This window comes from Phyllostomus hastatus, unplaced genomic scaffold (genome assembly GCF_019186645.2).
Source record: "Phyllostomus hastatus isolate PE091 unplaced genomic scaffold, TTU_PhHast_1.1 phas_scaffold_129, whole genome shotgun sequence".
NCBI lineage: Eukaryota > Metazoa > Chordata > Mammalia > Chiroptera > Phyllostomidae > Phyllostomus > Phyllostomus hastatus.
Window position 1 is genome coordinate 7,207,017 of NW_025334009.1, and position 22,493 is coordinate 7,229,509.

A 22,493-nucleotide genomic window follows, 5' to 3' on the forward strand; every position below is an offset into this window, starting at 1 on the left:
GCCCCCTGCACCCCCCACCCCCATCCCTGGCCACCACTGTTCTGCTTTCTGACTCCTCGGAACCTCACATAAATGGGATCCTTCCGTGTCCGCCCTTTTGTGTCTTGATCATTTCACACAGCAGAATGTAGGAGCGCTTCGCTTTCAAACCTGAGAATTAATTGCTAATTGTGCATTTGAATAACAACCAGAAATTAAGCTAAAGCACACAGAGACTCAAAGTCATACCTACACAAAATCATCCCTTTGCGAGAGAGGCAGGAATTTTTCTTTAAACCAAAAGTGATGGCAATAACTAGAAAACTCAAAAGACGGCAAAAGGCAATGAGAAATAAGCAGGAGCATGTCTCTGCAAAGTGGAAATGTGGTCCGATGGCCACGCCCCCGGCCGCTACTGCTCAGGGACATTGACTTCCAGGCTGACGATGGATTCCGGCTTGGGGGCAGGCGCGCACAGCCACCCGGAGAATCGCCCCAACAGGACTGCATTCCTTGGCGATTAGGAGTGATAGAAAAGAAAACTCTCTTACTTGTCTGAACATCAGCCGTGAGCTGGCTAAACTAAATACAAGTTTAGTTTAAAACGGGCCTTTCCAGAAGCTGACACGGGCCCATTTCTTCCTGATTATTCACCGTCCCTCAAAGCACAGTGGGAGAGTGGAAGGTCAGGAGGCGGCGGGAAAACGTTCGTTATTAAAACCCCCAGCCTGGATTCGAGTTCAGCTGCAGCTCTGAAAACCCTCCACGAGGGAGCGGGGAGGGGGAGCAGGAGAGAAGGCTCCGTTAAGACAGACACCTGTTCCGGGGCCACCGGAGCCCTGGCCTGCATCACTAAGCCCCAGGTGGTGGCACCCCCCAAGTCACAAGCACAGGCACTTAGGTCACTTGCCGGGCCACTAGGACAAGCCGCCTGGCCTTTGTACACCGCAGGTGTCTCCACTGTAGAATCTGGCCAAACGGATGAACCGTGCGGGGCTTCAACAAGTCCTGAGATGAGACCACAGGTGTCAAGTGCAGAGAATGGGACTGTGAGGGCCCCTGTCACCACTACCCCCGCAGGCAGGACAAAGCCACGGCCGGGTCTCTGAACTCCGACGGCCCGTGCCCTGGTGTATGGTCGTCCCCTTGAGTGTGGGAGGGACGGTGAACGAGATGGAGCCACCTGTGTGGCCCAGGTGGCTTTATCCTGAAGGGCTGGGCCAGTTGAGCCCTTAAGAGACAGGGCTTTTCCTGGAGAAAGAGATTCAACGTGAGGAGGGTTCTCGGAAGCCGGTTTTGAAGGTGGAAAAGGCCACAGGGCCGGGAACGTGAGCGGCCTCTAACTGCTGGCAGCAGCCCTGGCTCTCGGCCGTAGGGAAAGGGGACCTCGGACTTGCAGCCACGAGGAGCTACATTCTGCTGTAGCCATGCGAGCTTAGAAAAGGACTCCAGCTCCAGATAAGACTGAGCAGAGAGCCCATCCCTGACTTTGGACCTACAGAACTATGACCTAGTTTAATGGGTGTTGTTTTAAGTCACTAAGTCTGTTGACAACTCGGTATGTAGCAATAGAAACATAATCTAGAACTTGGAGCCAGATGGGACCCCAGGCAGGGCCTGCAAAACTGCCCAAGGGGAAGTGTGAGGTACTGTGTAGCACCCCTGCCCCCCTTCGGAGCTGAGTCACCCCTGTGGGCGGGGTCATGCCGAGTGGGCGGCCTTATAGCAGGGCACGCCAATGAGGAGGGCTAAGGACACTGTATTTACTATACAGCTCCAGTGTCCAGACGCTGGAAGGTGGCGGGGTGGGAGGTGGAGAAGTGGGTCCAGGAGAAGGAGACGCTGTGGCCGAAAGGGCTCATGGCTGGTCACCTCACCTAGACCTGCGGGCAGCTCAGGTGACGAGCAGGAAACAGGCAAGATTCCGTGGGAGCCTGGCCTCAAACCCAGAGTACGGAAGCGTCCGGGGGCAGAGGGGCTGGCTGAGGCTCAGGGTTGCGGGGAGGTGGCTAACATCTAGGAACAATGGCAACAACTGGCCCGCCCCCACTGGCTCAGCATCTGCCACGTGCTGGGTACTTTCTATATGTTTATTTTCTTCAGGAAAACTGTTCACACTCACGGCTGGAAAGACACACAGCGGAGCTTCACACCCAGGACTGCCTGACCCCCAAGCCCACACACCCGATGCTATGCCAAGATCTCCACCCTCAAGGCCACAGGCTAGGGAGGGGCAGATGTCAAAGACACTTGTTTTGACCTCAGGAATGACAGGTCCTGGGCAGCCAGGGGTGGCATATGGTCACCCTCATGGACGTCTTCACCGCCTCCTTCACTACCTTTACTCCTGGCACGCTGGCAGCCATCGTCACACTGCCTTTGCCTGGTCCGGAGCAGGGCCATTGGCTGACCCGGCCCGTGCTCCATCCTTGGGGCCACTGGACGGGCAGACTGCAGCCTCTGCCCACTGCAGCTGGGGCGTGAGAGGCGGTGGCCATCGGGGACCTCCGCCTTCACCCGTGGCAGCTGAGAGACTGGTGAAACTGGTCTTTTGGGAGGGGTGGGGGCCTGGGTCTACTCGCTACTTCACTGCCCGGAGCCACGGCGGCCAACTGGGAGTGCGTCCTTCTGCACAAACCTCCTGTTTTGGGGACTAGGGATTAGGACCTTTTCTTGGTATCATTATTGCCAGCAATCTTAAAGGGGTGTCAACCCACGTGGCATGGAGAAGAACCCTTTTTTTAAAAGTCCTCACCTGAATGGGGTCCTATGGCATAACGGTTACTACAGTGGGCTCTCAACCAAGTGGTTGGAGTGAAATCTTCACCTGAAGACATTTCTTTTCCATTGATTTAGAGAGAAAAGGAGAGAAACATTGAATCGATGTGAGAGATGCATCGGCTAGTTGCTTCCCCCTACATGCCCAGACCGGGGATCATTTGACTGGAGATCAGCATCTGGAATGGGATCAACACCCAGACCAGGGATCAGCACCTGGAATGGGGATCAGCACGTGGACCCGGGGATCAGAACCCAGAATGGGGATCAGCACCTGGACCAGGGATCAGCACCCAGAATGGGGATCAGCACCTGGACCAGGGATCAGCACCCAGAATGGGGATCAGCACCTGGACCAGAGATCAGCACCTGGAATGGGGATCAGCACGTGGACCCGGGGATCAGAACCCAGACCCAGGGATCAGCACCCAGACCAGAGATCAGCACCCAGACCAGAGATCAGCCCCTGGACCCAGGATGTATGTGTCTGGACCAGGATTTACACGCACAAGCACCTGGTCCGGGGACAGAACCCACAACCTAGGCATGTGCCCTGCACGGAATTGAACCCTCAACCTTTCCGTTACAGGACGATGCTCCCACCAACTGAGCCACACACTGACCAGGGCAGAGAGTACGTAAGTCTCCGAATGAAGCTCTCTCAGTGACCTAGGGCTGGTCAATAAAGGGATCCCTCTGGCCATCCAGGCAGCCTTGGGGAAACCAGGTCAGCAGAGGAAGGCTGCCCACCCCAGGAGATCTTTGGGCCAGGGGGACACACGCTTTCCTCACCCAGGGGGACCAGGACAGCCCCCAGGAGGCGTTATGTCAACGAGGAGGGCCACTGTGGAATATGCTGCATCTTACGGAAGGCGCCACGTCCCTGAGATCGACCACCTCAGCACACAAAGAAGCTGTACCCCATTCTTTAAAATGGCTGTGCAGCGTCCCGGGGTTTGGCGGCACCGTCCTTTATCCACCCAGACTTCTAACAACATTGGGCTGCTGCCACTCTCCGGCTTCCAGGGCAAGGAGCAGAAGAAGCTTATCTGGAGTTTCAAGGTGCCAATGGGACATGCCTCTACCCGCCCCAATCCTGAGCCCCAGGACAGTGCCTGGAACTTGGACTGTACTCCCAAAGGCAGCGGTGACCAAGGAGGCTGGGAGATGTCACTTCCAGGGTCGGTTGGGTTGTGGTGGGCTTCTGCAAGATGATGCGAGCACCATCTGCATTTGAAAAATGCCTTCTGTCTGCTGACGCGCTGAGGACTTTCGCCTGACAGGGCGAGCCCGGGGCCCAAGTGCCTGATAAGACTGTCAGCCACTTCCTGGCCATCTTTCTCCACCTCTCCCCGAGGATTAAAGGCCGGCGCCCTGCCAGGCTCCGCAGAAGACCCAGCTCCGGCTGCACGGCCTGGCCCACGCCAGCCCCGCCCTGCGGACACGGGCTCCGAACCCAGCTGTACTCCCCAGAAGCCCCCTGGGGCGTTTTTACGCAGTTCTCACACGTACGTCCTACAAAACTGGTCCGGTCGGGTCCTCCGTAGCAGGAAGTGTGTGTGTGTAGAAGCTCGTTCAAAACAATGTATGATTTTTTTTTTATTTTCCGATTACAGTTGACATACAAAATTAGCTGAGTTTCAGGGACACAGTGTAGACTTGCAAACAATTTTTAAAAGCTTGCTCTAGGCTGAGAACACTTCTTGCCGTTTTTACTCTAGCAGTTTCAGTTCTAGAAACTTCCCCCGAGAAGTCCTCAGAAGTGCCCGACATCACCTGCAGTGGGACAGTCACTAGGGCTCCGGGGAGAGCGGCAGAGACCCAAAAACAACGCTCCCCAGAGTGGCCCGGTCACACAGGCTCCGCCCTGGCGGACTGGTCCAGGTGTCTGCTGTGGGAATGACTCAAATACGCAAAGTAGTCCCAAGTCCCACTAACCGAGGAACCTGTCCGAGGCCAGTTGCCGGGCGGAGCGATTTGCACATCTTACTCTTTTCAGACCTCCAGCCCCCACCAGGAGCTGGCACCCCAGTTTGGTAACTAAGGACATCGAGTCTGGGGGCGGCGAGGTCCTTTGCCCACGTGACTCGTCAGTAAGTGCTGAGGTCAGGATCTGAACCGGGCCTCGTCCACCTCTGAGGCTTGTCAGAACGCGGTTGCTTCCAAAAAGCCAGAAGGGAACTGGCACCCCAGGGAGATCTCTGCCCTTCTCGCTCCGCCGGTGTGCAGTCAGGGGTCTGAGCCTCCTGGGATGCGTGGCCTGGGGAAGGGGAAAGTGCAGTGGCGAGCAAGAATCCAGAGGCTGGGTCTGAGCCCCGGAGACGCTCCGAGGCCCAGCTGCAGTGAGATTTGCCGGTGGTGGTCTTCCCGTGACAATGTCCATCCATCCGTCCGTCCGTCTGTCCGTCCGGGGCTGGCTGGAGCCTCCAGCGGGAGCAGCAGTGCTAATCACCCCTCCCTCCAGGCTGCTGGCTCGTGGCCTCCTCTCCGCAGCTGGAGCACCACCGCACAAGGGCGGAGGGTCTGTCTGGGTCCAGGAGATGCCCCGAGTCCTTTAGACTCAGGCGTTGCGTCTCACTACGGCTGCACCCTCTGTGACGTCCTGGAACCCCTCGCCAAAGGTGTGTGAGTTGTTCTCGGATCACAGGTGGCTTTAGCCAAACATCCTCCTTTGAAAGAGCATGACCTTCCCGCCTTGGGCTCAGCCACGGAGACAAGGTTTCTGTCTGGAGGAACTCGGCAGGTGCCTGGACCTGCAGCATCGCAGCCCAGCTCGCTGCCGGACCACACGGTGTCAGGCGCCGCAGCAGTCTCTCCGGGGCTCCTGGGGCTGCATGACGTCGCACAAGGCCCCGCGCGTGGGCGGGCCTCAAAGCAAAGACGACAGCCTGACTTCTAAGCTCCGTAACCGCTGGGTGTGGAGAGCTGGCGAACTTCTGGAGACAGTCTTTTTACTGTCCCTGACGAAGGCGGCAGACTGGCACCTCCTGCCTTTCTGCGGAAATGGCTCACGTCACCCAGAATGCTCACATCTCCTGTCATCCAGGGTAGCGGGGCTCGCACTTCACTGAAACCTCGAGAAAGCTGCACGGCCCCTGCCCGTGGTAGAGTTCTAGTTTGTTTGTTTTTTAAAGACATTTCCAAATGTGTTATTTAGGGGTGCTCACCCTGAGGGGAGGCATCTTCTGGCTGCACGGTCACATGACCAATGGGCAAGTCCCCCCAGCAGAGAGGACAGCCCCCCCACCCCACCCCGCCGTCCAAGTCAGATCCGCCAGGCTTTCTTTCCGCAGTGCCCTCGGCTTGGGCCGCACTCGGGAGGGAACTGGTAAGTGTGCGTTGTTTTTAAAGTAATTATTGTACTTGCAGAAAACACTTCTAATTTCATAAAAGTTAGTGAAACGCAAGCCTGTAAAGCAAATCCTGGTTTTGGACTGTATTCCTTCACCGACCCCGCATTCCTGTTTGGAGAACCCAAACCAGCGGAGTCGGGGGACCGTGGAGCGGCGTGGCTGTCGTGGGACCACACGCCGGACAATACAGAGTCCCCGTCTCGGTCGTGAGCACTCCCGACCACTGTCCTCACACCGGGAGGCCAGGCACATCCAGTGTAACCCACTCCTTCCAGCCGTTTCCCCTAAGCTCACGCGCGACCTCGCCGGGAAGACAGCAACACAACAGGACCAGCCTCGCGTGGCACATACACACACTTCACACCGGCCTCTTTCACTGTTCCACGGCCCGTGCACCACCGTTTTCTGGTTGTTCCCTTGAAACCTGCCGGCCATGGGGCTGCGTTCCCGCAAACACACCCCCACCCCCTCCACTGCCCCCTGGACACACGTGAAGGGCCCAGCAGCAGAGACGTGCAGGCGCGGTCTGCTCGGGGAGGACCCCAGGCTCTGAGTGAGGCAGAGATGAATGAATGAATGGATGAATGAATGAATGAAAATGAATGGGATGCTGGCGAACAGAGAAGCCGCCTGTTGAGGATGGAGAGACAGAAAGTGGAAGGAGCCCAGACCCCTGCCTGGAGCCGCACCCCTGCCTGCCACCTTGTGTGAGCAAGAAACGAACAAACAGCTGTGTGTGTCTCAGCCGCCACACACATCTGGGCTTGCGTGTTACAGCAGCTTACGGTGCGTTGCACCTTCACGCAGACTCATCGATGTGAAAAGTCGGGGAAAACGGGTTACTCATCAGTGTAAACATGAGGAGCTACAGAGCCCACGCCTGTCTCCAGTCTCCTTGACACACAGCGCTCAGGGCGTTCTGACCACTTAACTGAAAGTAAATATTTGGAAGGGAATTCAGCACGTTCCCCTCACCGAAAGCCATCCATTAGTTGCCACTGGACAGAATAAAGGCAGCAGTGACCCGCGGTTGGGGGCAGTGGAGGGGTGAAGAGCCCGCGTGCCACAACAAGCGCGCCCAGATTCACAGCGATGCCCGGGACAGTCCCTGGAAGATCTCGGGGTGGGGCCGGGAACAGTCACCTCAGACAGGACAGCCCTGCAGATGCGTGGGGTGGGGGGAGGGCCGCTCCTCAGTCCTGCCAGGCACGCCTGGCCGATACCAGCTGGCAGCTCCTCATTGGAACGTGAGAGTGATGAACACACGCCCAGGGCGAAGGCACACGCCGTCTGGTGTCTGCTCACATCTCCGGCCAGGAACAATGGCGGCAAGAATGGGGTCACCGAGCCCGACTCTGGTATCCGGGTGGTGCTTGCAAGGCTTTAACAACTGAATTCCAACGGAACCAGTCCTTCTCTCCTGCAAGCGGGGGAGCTGGTCTGATACCAACTCACACAAACACAGCACACCAAGAAGCGAACTTCCCTTTACCCGTCAGCTCTTCGCAGTGAGGCCAAGTTCATTTTCACTCTGCCAAGTCTAGGGGAAGAGTGCCAGCACTCTCTCTGGCTTGCCTCTTCCTTTCAGGACCGGTCCCAGCAACCTCTCCAAGACCCCGGTGGGTTACACCAACCCCAAGACTTCGGGCAAAGCACAGGTACTAGGCGACCCCTCCGACCACAAAGGCACGGCCCTTGGTGAAGTCTGTCACCTGGCCTCACGGGGTCAGTTCCCGACACCGACACCGCAGAAAGGATTTAAGAACGTGAAATGAAAGTGCCTCGGCTTCCTCCTACTTACTCACTGAACCATGAGACCCGGTTCCCGAGCCGAGAACTTCCTGCAGGGAGGGGCTCGCTGCAGCCGCAGAGACCAAAGGGCAGCCCCTGAGGCCCACAGAGGGGAGGCAGGCAGGTGGAAGCAGAGGCCAGCTCAGAACTGGCTGCAATTGTTCCGTCGTGAGTAACGCCTTGATTAACACCATGCAGAAGTTCTCAACTGTCATCACGGACCACCAGGAACATTCCAAACAATTCCCTGAGCTTCAATACAGCTCCCAGGTGTGGTGGGCGTACATTTTTTTTAATCTGTTTTTTTTTTCATTTTAACCATTGTTCAAGTACAGTTTAAGTGTACATTTTTCTCACACACGCAATCACTCACATTCTCACTTGGTAAATTACTCTTTATTCTTCTTTTTTTTTTTTTTTTGCTTTGTAATCAGTACCGTATTTTGCCATGTATTATGCGCACTTCTTGCCTAAATGTTTGAGGGGAAAATAAGGATGCACAGGATACAGGGGAATCAACGCTGAAACATGGGTGAGCATTACACACGGTAAAATATGGTACATTAAGGAGACATTCATACATTTAAATTACTCTTTATTCTTATTTTAAATGTTTTTATTTATTGATTTGAGAGAGAGAGCGAGGGAGACAAGGAAAGAGAGGTAGAGAGAAACCTAGATTTGCTGTTCTGCCTCTTCAGGCACTCACCGGCTGATTCCTGTGTGTGCTTGACCCCCAGTGGAACCCGAAACCCCGGGGCGACGGGAACAGCGCTCCAGTCAACCGAGCCACCCCAGCCAGAGCACAGACTTTATTCTTAAATTCTTTCCCTTCAACGGAAATCTTGAAAACTCAGTCTTAAATTACAGTAGCTACGACCACCGTGTTTTAAATGACGTCTCTCAATGTTCTGGAAGGAACCGGGAAGCTTTCCTATCTTGGATCTATAATGACGGCAGTTACCCAGGCGCCCAGGTTCACCTCCTGGGCTCAGTGCTATCCCTCAGTGTATGATTTACCCTAATGGACCCACCTGCCGCATACAAACAGCCCTCTCGGGAACAGCGAAAGGGCAGCCGAAGACCCGAATCGCTCCCCGGACAGCTTTCCAAAACCCGAAACCTGCGCCAGTCTCCGGAAAGGCCTCACACCGAGTTCTTCACAAGAAACCAGGTGATTTACTGTCTCCACAGTCCTAGCGCACGAACGGCTGGGGTGTGGCGGTCCCACCCCCAACCGGAACAGCTGTTAATTCAGAGACGTCGGGACGCCGGGCTCCGCAGGCCCCTTCAGCGGTCAAGGTCCACTACACCAGGCGGGGGCCGGGGAACCCGGAGCCTCCGCGGCCTTCCACCTGGCGCTGTCACTTTCTGTTAATGTTCCTGAACTTCAGGGGAGCGAGAATGGAGCGCACGGAGAGGGGGAAAGATGAACCCCTGGGTTATCCCCACACCAAAGCCTATTTCCTTGCACCTCTCCCTGGTCCGGGCGAAAAGTTGGGGGCCAAAAAGAAAGTCCCCTCCCCACGCGCTGTCTCCCCAGCGCCGCCAGTAATCCAGGTAAAGCGCCCCCGCGCGCGCGCGGCGCGCCACCGGGGCAGGTGCCGGGCTCGGCTTCCAGGCGCTCTTCTTTCCTTTCCCGATTGGCGCCGGGCTTATGCCCCAAACTGTTGGGCTCCGGGTTCGAGGACACTCCCACGTGCCGCGGCCTCCGCCCAGGGCGAGGTCGCTCAAAATCCAGGAGGGCACAGCCACCGCGCCCGACGCAGCGCGCCCGGGAATCGGGCGGTGCGGGGGACCCCGCGCTGTCCCCGCACCGGGAGACTGCTCTTCCCCTTGCCCCAACCCTGTGTTCTCCACCCCCGACCCACGTTCGTCCGCTCACCGGCCACTTTCGCCCCTCCGCGCCGCGCGCACTCGCAGCGCCTCACTCACCCGCTCCGCGCGTCAGGCGCACGGCTCCCAGCAGCAGGACCCCCAGCAGTGGGAGTGTGACCCCGCAGTTCAGGCCGGCCATGGCTCCGGGCTCCTCGGCCTCGGCGGGGAAAGCGACAGTGGCCCGTGGTCCGGAGCGGCGGCCTCGGGCACGGGAGCCTGGCACCGCCTGCGCTCCGCCCCGCCCGGGCTCTCTCACCTGCGCGCGGGCGGGCGGGCCGGGCCGGCCGGGGTCCCGCCCTGCGCCGCAGGAGCTCTGGCTGGCGGGACCTGTCCCTGCTCCTCTCCCCTCCTCCCCTTCCTGCGTCAGCACCCGCCTCTTCCGAGCCCAGGGTGCTGGGACTTGTCTCCACCTTCGGGGTCTAGTCCTCACTCAAGGTTGAGAGGGACCCGTTTGTTGGTGGTGGTGTTTGTTCACTTGTTTTTCCCGTTTGGTCTAAAGCCGTGGTGGTCGCCCTTGGCGGAAGCCAGCCTGCCTTTTCCCTTCGCTGTCCAGAAGAAGGAGGCCACTGCGCTCCCCACTTTGCACCGGGATGTGTGCGGATCCCCCAGGCCCTGGCTTCCTCCTCCGCGCTCTGCCCTCGGCCACCTGACTTGACGGAGGAGCGCACTGGCCTCCAAAGCCGGCGCCACCGCTGCGAGCCTGCCGCCCACTCCCCGGGACTTCACCGGGAGCATTCCTAACGCTCCCCGAGACCCCCCCCCCCCCGCATCGCAGATGAATCAGACCCGCTGCGAGTGTCGCAACCTCCCCGGCCTCTCTCGGCCAGTGAGTAATTTAGGGGCAGGAGCTGGCGGCGCTGGATGGGCTTTCCGCAAACGAAGGTGCTTTGTTCAATTTTTCGAAGAAGATTGAGTGACTTCGTGAATGAATGCCTGAGGCTGGAAACCGCTGAGAGAAGAAAACTTAACAGGTCCACGGGGCCCCTCTTATCGGTTGTGAGCCGGGTAGTCCCTGCGGTCCGCGTGGGCAGCAGGCAGGCCAGTTGCTGGGTTGTAAAAATTAAGGGTGCTGGCTCCTTTCCCTCCTCCCAGCGGCCCGTGTGCCTTCGGCCTCTGGGTTCTCCTTCTATTCTGTGGGCCACACACCAAGTTCAGGGTTACAGGGCCACTGGGAGAGGCGGTGGATGGTTTACGGACTCTGAGCTGGCAAACCAGGGTTTGGCCAAAATGCCTCCATAGCCCCCCTAGGGCCTGCCCACCGGTGCCCAGGGCAGGCGGAACCACCTGGGAGGGCTGGGCCGGGACCGGGAGCTGGTGCAGAGCATCCGTCCACAGTCCAGCCCCAGCGCCGGTTTCTTTCTTCTGGAAACAGAACCTTGTCAGGCTGCTCCAATTCTCACTGTGAACGGGGTGAGACATCATGTCTTAGGGGCATCTCCCCCTTCCTGCTCTGTGTCTCCCATGGGAGAATTTAGCAAACTCTGTGCTCAGGGAGCACACAGTCCAGACGGAGGCGGAGATGTCCACACCGGGGACATGACCCGACCCAGGCTCCGGGCCTGGGCTGTGAGCAGGAGGGGCCCTCCGCGTGTCTCTTCTGGTCCGCGGTCCCCATCAGGCAGACGGATGAGGAGACCAGTCCTAGAGAGAAGGGGAAGGGTGAGAAAAGGAGGGAGGCTCTTGGTTCTCCCCCCCGACCCTGGAATTGAGGGCAAATTTATCAAGAAAAAGAAATCTAACTTTCTTTTAAAATGGTGATGCAGACCAGGGGAGTAAAAGCAAAGATTGTCTGTTTTTCTCATTCTAAGCAGGAACTATGCCCCAGCCTCTTTCCCTAGCATCCAGGACACCATGCTTTCCCAATAATAACAACAACAATAATAATGATGAGTGGCAGTATGTTGAGTTGAAAATATTGGGAATATTGCTTAACAAGTCTAACCTCAAGGAACGAGTTATTTCATTTCTCCACAGTTTGCTTAACTGGCCTCCCCGAGACAGTGAAACTAACTTCCCGTAAATAACACAAGAGCCAATAACTCTCAGATGTGAAGATGGTCTCAAACAGCGGGGCCAAAGAGAAAGAGATGAAAAAGCAGGGAGGCATCTCGGTAATTCCACACGTTATAAAATATTCAGCCCCAGCTGGTGTAGCTCAGTGGATTGAGTGCGGGCCTGTGAACCAAAGGGTCACCGTGTTGATTCCCAGTCAGGGCACGTGCCTGGATTGGGGACCAGGTCCTTAGTAAAGGTCATGTGAGAGGCAACCACACATTGATGTTTCTCTCCCTCTCTTTCCCCTTCCCTTCCCCTTCCTCTAAAAATAAATAAATAAAATCTTTTAAAAAATAAACTATGTTAGAAAAAAAGAAATATTCAAATAGTGGCCACTGAACTATCTTTGTATGCCCATCACAGCTTGTCTAATAATGTTTAAAAAGCCCTCAATGTGGTGCAATAGAGAGTGGTTAAATAAATTGCAAGCCAAAGAAATAAAAGGCGGGAGGCATCTGAGCATCCTTCGCACGACAACCCAGCTGCATGGTCGAAGTCAGGATACCTTCAGGTAACATCTTGGTTCGTGGGAAGGAGTGTGAGCAACGATTGCTAAGGTGTGGGAGTATTTTGTCTTTACAAATACGGCTCAATGGAAGGAGTCCATTTGAAGATTATTTCTGAACTGGAAAAAAAATCCAGGCAGGTATAGTCTGTTGCTAAAGCAAAATGACAGATTGAAGGGTAAGTTTTGAAACGGACAGTCCCAGCTAGTATTGACCCCTCCGGGAGCCCTACAGAGCTACAAAACAGAGATTTTTTTTTTTAAGGCATGAGCCCACAGATATGGGGAGAACAGAGAGAAGACAGCAGCGAAATCCTCCAGGAAGCTGGAAAGCAGATGGACAAACGGCAACAGCCTTAGGAGCGTGGACACAGCGGAACCCTAAGCCAGAAATGGGGGACACTGAGAAACAGCATGATGTATACAGTGGAATTCTTTAATAGCAAGACAGCTCAGCAACTGGTAGCACAGGGTGTTCTGGGACAGGAGGGGCTAAACCAAGGAAGCTGGGGAGAAGCTGTTTTAGAAACTCAGTGGTAAGATCCCTGGAGATTGTCCTTCACGCCTCCCGGTGGGCAACCGTCCTCCTCCACCCCAGAGGAAATCGGGAGTGCTGTTTTCTAGGAAGGTTAAAACTGAGGCGAACTTGGCCCCGTCTGGTGGGGCTCAGTTGGTTGGGCGTCATCCTGCAAAGTGAAGGGCTGCTGGTTCGATTCCCAGTCAGAGCACATGCCTGGGTTGTGGGTTCGGTCCTCAGTTGGGGCGCGTTTGAGAGGCAACCAGTCAACGTCTCTCTCTCTCACACACACGTTGATGTTTCTCTCCATCTCTTTCTCCATCCCTTCTCCTCTCCCGCCTCTCCAAAAATAAATAAATAAAATCCTTTTTAAAAATTCTGAACAAAAATAACTTCTGACTTAAAATTTTATACCCAGCCAATCTACCAATTAAGTGAAAGAGTTAAAAAGTCAGGGGGCACCTTTAGACACCCAAGATCTAAAACAAACAAACAAAAGAAACCCAACACCTCAAACAACAAACTCTCACACACCTTCTCTCAGGGAAATATGGGGGGGGGGGGGAGGCGGGTGTTCCAGGAAAACAAGAAACAAGAAACATTGATGCGTGAAACAGGAGTAGATGCAGGTCCACGGGGCTGAACTTAATCACCCAGGAAAGAGAATGCAGTTACAAATAGAAAACCAGGTGTGGAAAATGATTATTTATTTAGAATGAGAAAGGAAATCACAACAAACGACAAATCTGAAAAAGGTGAAGATGGTCACAAAGTCCAGGAGAACTAACAGTCTCTTTACAGTCAGCTCGCCAGCGCAGCTCTGTAGCGTCCATTTCTCCGGGTCGCGTTGCCTCATCCACGCAGGTGCTCTTTCTCCTGCAACCGCCGGACTTCCTCAGGAGAAGATGTATCGGACAAGCTGAGATGCAATCTTGGTTTATGTAGACGCATAAAATGTGAGTGCACACAAGAGAAATGCTCATCGTTTACAGAAACGCTGAAGATCAATGCAGAAATTCATCTGCAGATGCAGAGGTTCTTACAAATTCTACGTGGGTGGTTCCTGTTATATGTAAAGAACTAAACAGTATGGTACGTGTGTAGTTTTACAAGCTGCACTATTCATTTATTTCTGACCAAAAAAAAAACCCCTTCATTTTGGATAAGGTTTATGCATTGTTAGCCTTTTGTAGAGAACTGCATGTTCTGCTTAGGTTTTGGGTTTTCATCATTGGAGGAATTTCCCACAGACTAGCTTCTGGGCCGTGGCTCACGTCAACCTTGATCCCTCCTCCCCCGCTATCCACCTGTCGCGGGTGTTAGGCCCTGCACAGCAGGCTTGTAATGCAACACCACGTGTGGGTGACACCACGTGTGGGTGACACCACGTCTGGCCTTACGCCTCTCGGTCACCTCACCAGTGAGTCAGCCCAGCAGTTGGGAGGGGCATTCCTGGAAGCCACCACTACACACCTGGGCAGGCAATGACCTAACCGCACATGAAAGCGACTGTGAATTACATGAATACATCCCACCGCACCCCAGTTAAATGTATCCCCAGTTCCACTTCCCCGGGGCCGGATCCCAAAATGCCCTCAGCCACTCTGAGCTGCACTGCCTAAGGGGGTGTGCAAACGAAGCCGCTACTTTCATCGATGCGATCCTGAAAAAGGAACCGTGTCGGGTGGAGGTACGCACACCTCACACCTCCGTGTACCTGTGCTCTCCAGATGCACCTGAGCCCCACGCAGCCGAGGGACCAGAGACAAGGAGCCTGCGCCATGGAGGGACACGTCGGTCCTGAGCACCTGCCTGGATTGGTACGCAAGAGAGAAATAAACTTTGCCTTTGGAAGCTTCTGTGATGTGGACTTCCAGTCGCTCGTAACTCACCAAGGCAAACATAGGAGGGGCTTTTTTGGTGCTGAGAAAAATGGAAGGGACAGCAGACCCGACTGATTCAGTGCAGAAAAGAACTTGACCTCGGTGGGCCGGCGAGGTGGAACGGCTCAGCGACTACTAATTCTGCAGCCAGGTGTCCTGGGTTCAAATACAGGCCCCACGACTCACCGGCTCGGGCCACTCCTTTCATCACTGTGTGTCTCAGTGTCCTCATCATAGGCTGGGGCTATGGAGGGCGTCCTTTGTCGGGTGTTGGAAGGATTAATGCGATGGTCCACATAACGCATTTAGCACATAGTAAGTACCCAGGAGGATGTCTGAGAACGCCATTGCCAGGGGAACTGGCCTGAAAGGAGTGAGTATCGGGTTGGTGGGGGTGGAAGCCTGGGAGAGGAGGGCTATGGAAAGAGGAGACTGGAGACAAACTTCTTCACGGCCTCTTTCGAGCATGAAGGTGTCAGCTCCCAAGGCAGGAAGCTGTCTCTGCTTTACTCATCTTGATGTTCCGGTGCTTGGTACATGCTCAGGGCTCAGCCCCAGGGCACTAAGTGGATGTGCTAGCCAATGAGTGCACAGGTTCCCTGCCAGCCCGGCCAGCTGCTCCTGGGGAGCCCCTCCAAACTGGGGGCCCTGAGAAAAAGAATGCACAGTTCGTTTTTAAAGGGGTGAGGGCGGGGGTAGTGGGGATCCATGATAATGGAAAAAATACAATAATATTTTTTTATTAAAAACAGTTAAAAGGAAGCCCTGGCTGGCGTAGCTCAGTGAATTGAGCACGGGCTGCGAACCAAAGCATCGCAGGTTCGATTCCCAGTCAGGGCACATGCCTGGGTTGCAGGCCATGGCCCCCAGCAACTGAACATTGATGTTTCTCTCTCTCTCCCTCCCTTCCCACTCTAAAAATAAATAAATAAAATCTTAAAAAAAAAACAGTTAAAAGGGATGCGGCCCCTGGCTTCCAGAATGAGGCCACTGTGCCCCTGGTCAGATGTCTGGCAGCCGTCCTGGCCCTGGGGGCCTGGCCAGTGTCCAGCAGGCCAGGACACCATCTGGTTTGAACAAAGGGTGGGAGGACCATCTGCCTGAATCAGGCAGCTTCTCTGAGATCTTGCTTTCCAGGAGGTTGAGCAAGTTCAAAGGGAGACTCTCTCGATGCCTGAACGGCCCCCCTCACTGCAGTGCCAGCTGCTGCCTGAGGGAGGACAGGGCTCCGTCACGGATTGGCCAGAGCGGCCCCTCTGTGAGCCTGGAAACGGTGGCATTTGCTGGGGTCTGGGGCCGGGATGCGTGTTCCTGGGGCTGAACTCCTTTGCCAAGCACTCTGCCCCAGGGGCAGCCACGAGGTGCAATTCCAGCCCTACGGCGAGGAACACGAATCAGGGGAGTCCGCAAGGATCCGCCGTGGACGGGAGCTGAGTGGACGCAGCTCCTCGGGGCCCAGGGCCTCTCCAGGAGGCAGCGAGCACCTCCTGTTGTCGAGCCAAACTTGCCTGGGGCCCAGGGACCCACACTCCATCACGTCTCCAAGCTGTGCCACCCGAGAGGTCAAGGTAAACGGTCGGTGGGTGGACAAAAGGAGCGGAAGTGGAGCTGGAGACAGCTCTCCTCTACTCCCTTCCTAGGCTGGTGTCTGAAGTCTCTTGCCCGCGGTGGGGGGGCGAAGAAAGCCAGACCCCACCCTCCCCAGGGAGCTCCAGCCCTGGATGTGATCCTGCCGGAGTCAGGCCCCTGCCTGCCAGCCTCGCTTCTTTCCCTTCTGTTTCACTTGGAGTTTGGGAGGAAAACAGTCTGAATAATGCTTCCGTGACTTCTTCCCCCTGGAGAGGGCGTCAGGTCACACAGCCCCGTTGGGCTGGAGGTCTTCGTGCTCATCTGGGCACGTGTCACCTCTTGCTGGATGGGGTCGCCGAGAAGGGATGGGACACCGCCGGGGACCTTCAGAGCGGAAGCCGGATGTCCATCCCGGGGCCCACAGGCTCTCCATCCCGGCCCGACTCTGCCAGCATCCTCACACCCTCCTCGCCTCCCGCTCGAGACGCCCACACCCAGCCCCTTGCAGCCTGGCTCCCTCCCCTTTGCCCTGCTGGAACTTTCTTCCCCACAGTGGCCCAAGTCCCCCCCTCTGTACACCGGGTCTGGTGACAGGAAGATGGATGGCTTCCTAAGGAAGAGGGTAGGGAAGGGGTGTGGGCTGAGCCTCTGAGACTTCCCGCCCGCCTAGTCCAGGACCGGTTCGGGGGCTGGGAGGGGCTGAGACAGGGCTAACCACGCCACACACAAGCCATCGGTCACTGCCCTTGCCTGGAGTCCCTCCCACCCCACAGTCACTTAATGGGCGAAGAATCCCTCAGTGGCTCAGACACACTCCTCTGGGAAGGCTCCTCCGCTCTGTCCCATCCAATGTGGACTCTGTCCCTCCCGCATCTGCTGCGGCACCTGGCTGTCGGGGAGGAGCACCTTAGCTTTGCCGGCCTGGCCAGTGCTCTGTCTGCTTCGTCCCTGGGATTTCATGTCTTACATAAAACTTTAAACGTACACAAAAACAGGGGGAAATAGGATTGTGAACTCACCCCCAACAACCCACTGTTCCCACTTTCTGTGTTCTTTGAAACATATTTCAGAGGTGATGACATCATTTCCCCTGCGGTGCATTTCAGTAGGTGTCTCCAAAAGATGGGGAGTCTCTTTTATTGTGGTAAAATGTGCATATGGAAATTCACCACTTTAGCCACTTCCAAGTGCCCAGTCCAGTGGCATTAAGTCTAGTCACACTGTCATGCGACCATCACCGCCAGCCACCTCCAGGACTTATCCAATTTCCCAAACGGAAACTGCATCTGTAATAAACAACCCCCGCTCGCCCCTCCCCCCAGCCCCTGGCCACCACCCTTCTACTTTCTGTCTCTATGAATTTACCTAAATTGGCACCTCGTGCTCTGGAATCACACAGCGCTTGTCCTTCTGTGTCTGGCTCATTTCATGTAACATAATGGAATCTTCGAGGTCCACCCATGTTGCAGCCTGTGTCCGAGTCCCTTTCCCTGATCAGGCTGAGTAATGTTCCGCTGAGCGGGCAGGCCGAGTCTGGTCTGTTCTGCTCATCCATCAGCGGGCGTTTGGATTGTTTCCGCCTTTTAGCTACCGCAAATATGCTGCTGTGAGCGCGGTGCATGGGTACCTGTTCGAACGCCCGCTTTCAGCTCTGCTGTGCACATGCCCGGAAGGGGAACTGCCTAACCGCTGGGCCTAACCACTGCCTAACCGCTGGGGAACTGCCTGAAGGCAGCGCCTACACCGACACCGATTGGTGACGCCTCCACAGAGTCGAATGTGGGCGGCGGTACCACCGCCTCATCAGTCTTCTTTTTAATGGTGGTTGGAATCAGTCAAAACCTGGCTGGTGCATTGCAATTGGCCCCTAAAACTTTTTAAACTAAAACCAACTGTTTTGGTGTGGAATAATTTTATCTTTACAGAGAAGTTGCACAGGTAGTATGAAAAGTTCCCTGTGCCCTTCACCCAGGGTGCTCTGACGTCAACCTCTTATACAACCACAACACATGTGCCAAGACTGAGAAATTCATGCTGGCATCTGACCACCTTCTAAACTCTAGGTTTTGTTTGGGTTTTAGCAGCTTTTTCACTAATATCCTTTTTCTGTTCCAAGGTTCCACCTCGGATACCACACTGCATTTAGTTGGGATGTGGTACTGTGACCTGTGACCCGTGGCAGTTTCTGTCTTTTTGTGTTTTTTTTTTTTTATGAGTCTTGAGTGCCGGCCAGGTGTCCTGTAGTAGTCCCCCGTCTGGGTGTGTCTGGTGTTTTCGCAGAACTAGATGTGGATTTTTGCTAAGAACACCACAGAGATGGAGAGCTTTTCTTCTATTTCTTTGATTTCATTTATTTACTTTTAGAGACAGGGGAAGGGAGGGGGAAAGAGAGGGAGATAAGCGTCGATCAGCTGCCTCTTGCACGCCCCCAACCGGGGACCTGACCTGTAACCCAGGCTTGAGCCCTGACTGGGAATTGAACCGGCAACCTTTCGGTTTGCAGGTTGGCACTCAGTCAACTGAGCCACACCAGCCAGGGTGACAGCTCTTCCTGTCACATCCTACCAGGGGGCAGGTGACATCCCGCCACATCGCTGGGGTGTTCACCTCCGTCACTCGGTTACCTGGTGTCTCCAGGCTTCTCCACCATAAAGTTGCTATTCCCTGCTCTGCTCCTTAAATCACTAAGCTCATGATATGATAACTAAGTGCATTATATGTCTTTTATATCTATTTTAATCAATAGATTACGGCATCTCTCATTTTTTTTTCTCAAAACTTAGTTACTGAAGAAAGTGGGTCACTCGCCCTGGAGTGTTTCTCAGAGCCTGGCTGGGGTTTGACATGACCCTTTGCCCTCCGCGGTTCCTAGAAACTTGTAGTTGAACCTGAAGGCCCGATCTGATTCATGTCTGATTTCTCCAGCAGGACCACCGCAGGGTGGGGTGGCGAACTCCCATTCAGGAAGCACCAATTGTCTCCTTTTTGTGACAATAGCAACTTAGATACCCACTGTGTTCCCTCAGTTCTAACACCTTTAAATTCCTCAGGACCTGCCTTATCAAAGTATTTTCGCCCTGGCTGGCGTAGCTCAGTGGATTGAGCGCGGGCTGCGAACCAAAGTGTCGCAGGTTCGATTCCCAGTCAGGGCACATGCCTAGGTTGCAGGCCATGACCCCCAGCAACCGCACATTGATGTTTCTCTCTCTCTCTTTCTCCCTCCCTTCCCTCTCTAAAAATAAATAAATAAAATCTTTTAAAAAAAAGTATTTCCTAAATGAAGACAGGTCATTTCCCACCCTCATTACACATAGTGGATTTCAGCCAGTCAAAGAACCCACCCGTGGTAAGACACGCCTTTATTTCATGCACGACTAAGACAGAAAGGAAAACCACTGGGCACGCAGGTGCGGCACAACGCTTCCTTCCCGCCTGACCTTCCACACGGTCAGTGTGGTTCTGAGACAAGCTGGAGGACACCGAGGTCGGGCCAGCATTTTCCTTGTTCACAGACTCAGATTTATGCTTTCCTCTGTTGAATCGCATTGGCTAGGAGTTCTGTCAATCACCAGGACACCTCTGCCGGGTGGCTGTCCCACGTGCTTCCAGCCGCCTTAGTGCAGGGACATCTACCCCATGGGGGGCTGTGCTGGTGACCTGGAGGCTTCCTTCTCCAACTTCGGGGGTCGGCAGTCTCCCCACCTCCCCGTGGTGCTTCGTGTGTGGTCCGCTCTCCTTCTGGACACGTCTCGGTGGCAGAACAGCTTCACCCGTGTCTTCTACGTCCTCCCGGACGTCCCGCCAGCGCTTGCTTAGAGCGTCGCTAGAGCAGATGGAGGTGCGGTCAATCCTCTAATAACCTCTAATAACCTGCCATTCCGCTGTTACCTGTTCGCCTCGCTGCCCTGTTTCCTTGCCTTTCTGTGCCCGGGCCCACGTTCTGTCTCCACACCGAACCGCACTGGAATTCTTTGATGGGATTTTACCTGGAAACCCCACCCATCCGATGGAAGGGCTGCAGGTAACCGGAGCGGTTAAGGCCGAGTGGGGGCGTGTAGGGCCTGACCGCAGCGCCACGACCGCAACCGGGGGCAACGCCCGAGAGGGGCGCCCCCACGTGGGAGGTGTTTAAACGTGCATTTCAGAACCGCTGAAATGCGGTTTCTAGCTGCGCAGTTGGCGAGAATTCCATTTTATTTATCCCGGTGACTGCCCCACAGGACCTAGCTCAGCGCTTATGTTCCTGAAGAGCCACTGGGGTCCTGCCGCCTGCCACCCCCACCACCCTCTGGGCAAAGGTTTGGTGACAACGGAGAGGAGTCTTCACAACTCAAAAGCTTCACGATTTGGGAATAACAGCTTTCCACACGCATTCGTCACTTAAGCCCATCCGTTAAGACTAAACGCTTTAACACCTGAGTTCGCCTTGCACTCCCCCTGTTAGTTTTTAGTTATTTCTCTAGGGCTAGTTTACAAACGAAACAATGTAAGATACAAAAGCCACACAGTTTGGGGAAAATGGCAGGCTTCTGCCTCAGAGCCCATCCCCCCTGGGATACCCACAGAGGACTAGCCCTGCCCGGCTCTGCCAGGCCAGCCCGGCCCGAGGCTGCACCCGGAGTTCCTTCCCGTCCAAAATACTGTCTGTTGGGAAGCGCAGGCAGCCGCAGCGCCATCACCCAGGCATCCTGCAGGGAGAAGGGCCTGAGAGCCTCCTAGCCAGAGAGCCTCCGAGCCAGCGAGCTGGCCCTCTTTTATTTCAGAGCTTCTAGCCCATAATTCCTTGCGCCTCGGAGGCATTCAGCTTCCAGCCAATCCCGTTCTAGGCCCTCCTCCTGCTGCCCCCCCACCGCCCCGCCCCTACTCCTCCCCAGTGATCTCATCAGATCTCTGTCAATCACTATTCTAACACTCGCTCACCCACTTTGGGGGTTGCAGCGTGTTCTGCTCAGTGGCCTTTCTCTCTTCGGGGTGCAGGTGTCCTCGGCTCCTCTGTGAGATGTGCTCCAGGGTCCACTCCCCACCCTCTACTGACACGGCCAGCTATGGAAACCGAAAAGGTCGTGTTCGTGAGACCTGTCACTCCCAGAACCAATAAGTAGAGACGGGGATCGAATCTCTGTGGCTGCGTTATTCAGATACCAGCAATCTGACATGGTGGATTATGTGCCCTCAGAAACCGTCTTAACAGCTCATCATAAGCCGTTTTTTTTTTAGGGCGAAGGAAAGGAGAGGTAAGGGGTTTGGGAGAGGGTGAACCAGGTAAGGGTTGCAGTCCAGCTGCAATTTTCCTAGTATTTCTTTACCTGCCCATCAGCGAGGGCTCAGATACCACACCCATCGCTTCCAGACCCCTGGGGGCCTGGGGCACGAAGGTTGAACTGACCTCACCTAGGTCGTAGGTCGTGCATTTCCAGTTCCTGGGACCAGAGCTTTCCTCGCGCATTAGTCGCTGAAGCCCATCAACCTTGACTGAAGCTAAAATCTTTAACCCTCAGTTCCCGGATCTCTCTGACTGCTGAGCTGGGCCAGTCCAGTTTAAGACTGATGTATGACTGAGCCCCTTGGCCACAAATCGGAGTCTTCTGATCAGCTGTATCGGTAATGAGGTAACGGACACACACACATCCCCGACTGCCTGGCTTCAAACCTCGCCTGCTGTGTGGTCTTGGGCAAGTCGCTGGACCTCCCTGTGCCTGTTTCCTCACCTATCAATGGGGGATAGATAGATAATCACGTCCACCTATAGGGTTGTCGTGAAGATGGGAGGGGCTACTTACACGCAGAGCACCAGGCACACAGCTTGGTATCTGGACAGCAAGACAGTAAAGCATCAGCTGTTATCTCTCGGAAAGACGACATTTTTATCTTGTTTCCTGAGTCATTTTTCAGGAGCGAAAAAGACACGGAGTCTCTGGCTAGCTCAGCCCCTCATGCTGGCAGGAAGCAGTAGGAAGAAGGTCAGAAGAGAGTTTTTCCAGGCAAACCACAGCCTGTGCCTGGGCAGGCCTTGGCTTGCCACTCAGAGACACTGACCCCAGCTGGAGGGCAGGGAGGAGGAAGCGAGAGAGTGAGTGTCCTCCTGCCGGCCCTGCCTCTGAGAGGAGGAGCCTGTGCAGGTGGTGCCAGGAGATGCAAAGGCCGTGGCGGTCTAGTGCCCAGACACGGGTGGTCTTCCAGGGTCC

The 22,493-nt window shown here is 55.2% G+C and overlaps 1 protein-coding gene across 2 annotated transcripts in view; it reads right to left on the minus strand.

The window, feature by feature from the left end:
* CDCP1 (CUB domain containing protein 1) overlaps window positions 1–10,113 on the minus strand; it is a 37,657-nt gene extending 27,544 nt beyond the window's left edge. Inside the window, exon 1 of one of the 2 annotated variants that reach the window (XM_045857119.1) lies at window positions 9,837–10,113. In XM_045857119.1, the coding sequence (XP_045713075.1) occupies window positions 9,837–9,918 (82 nt within the window). In that variant the 5' untranslated portion in view covers window positions 9,919–10,113. The remainder of the gene's footprint in view (window positions 1–9,836) is intronic. The other variant, XM_045857118.1, reaches the window with a different exon arrangement.
* Window positions 10,114–22,493: the final 12,380 nt, after the last annotated feature.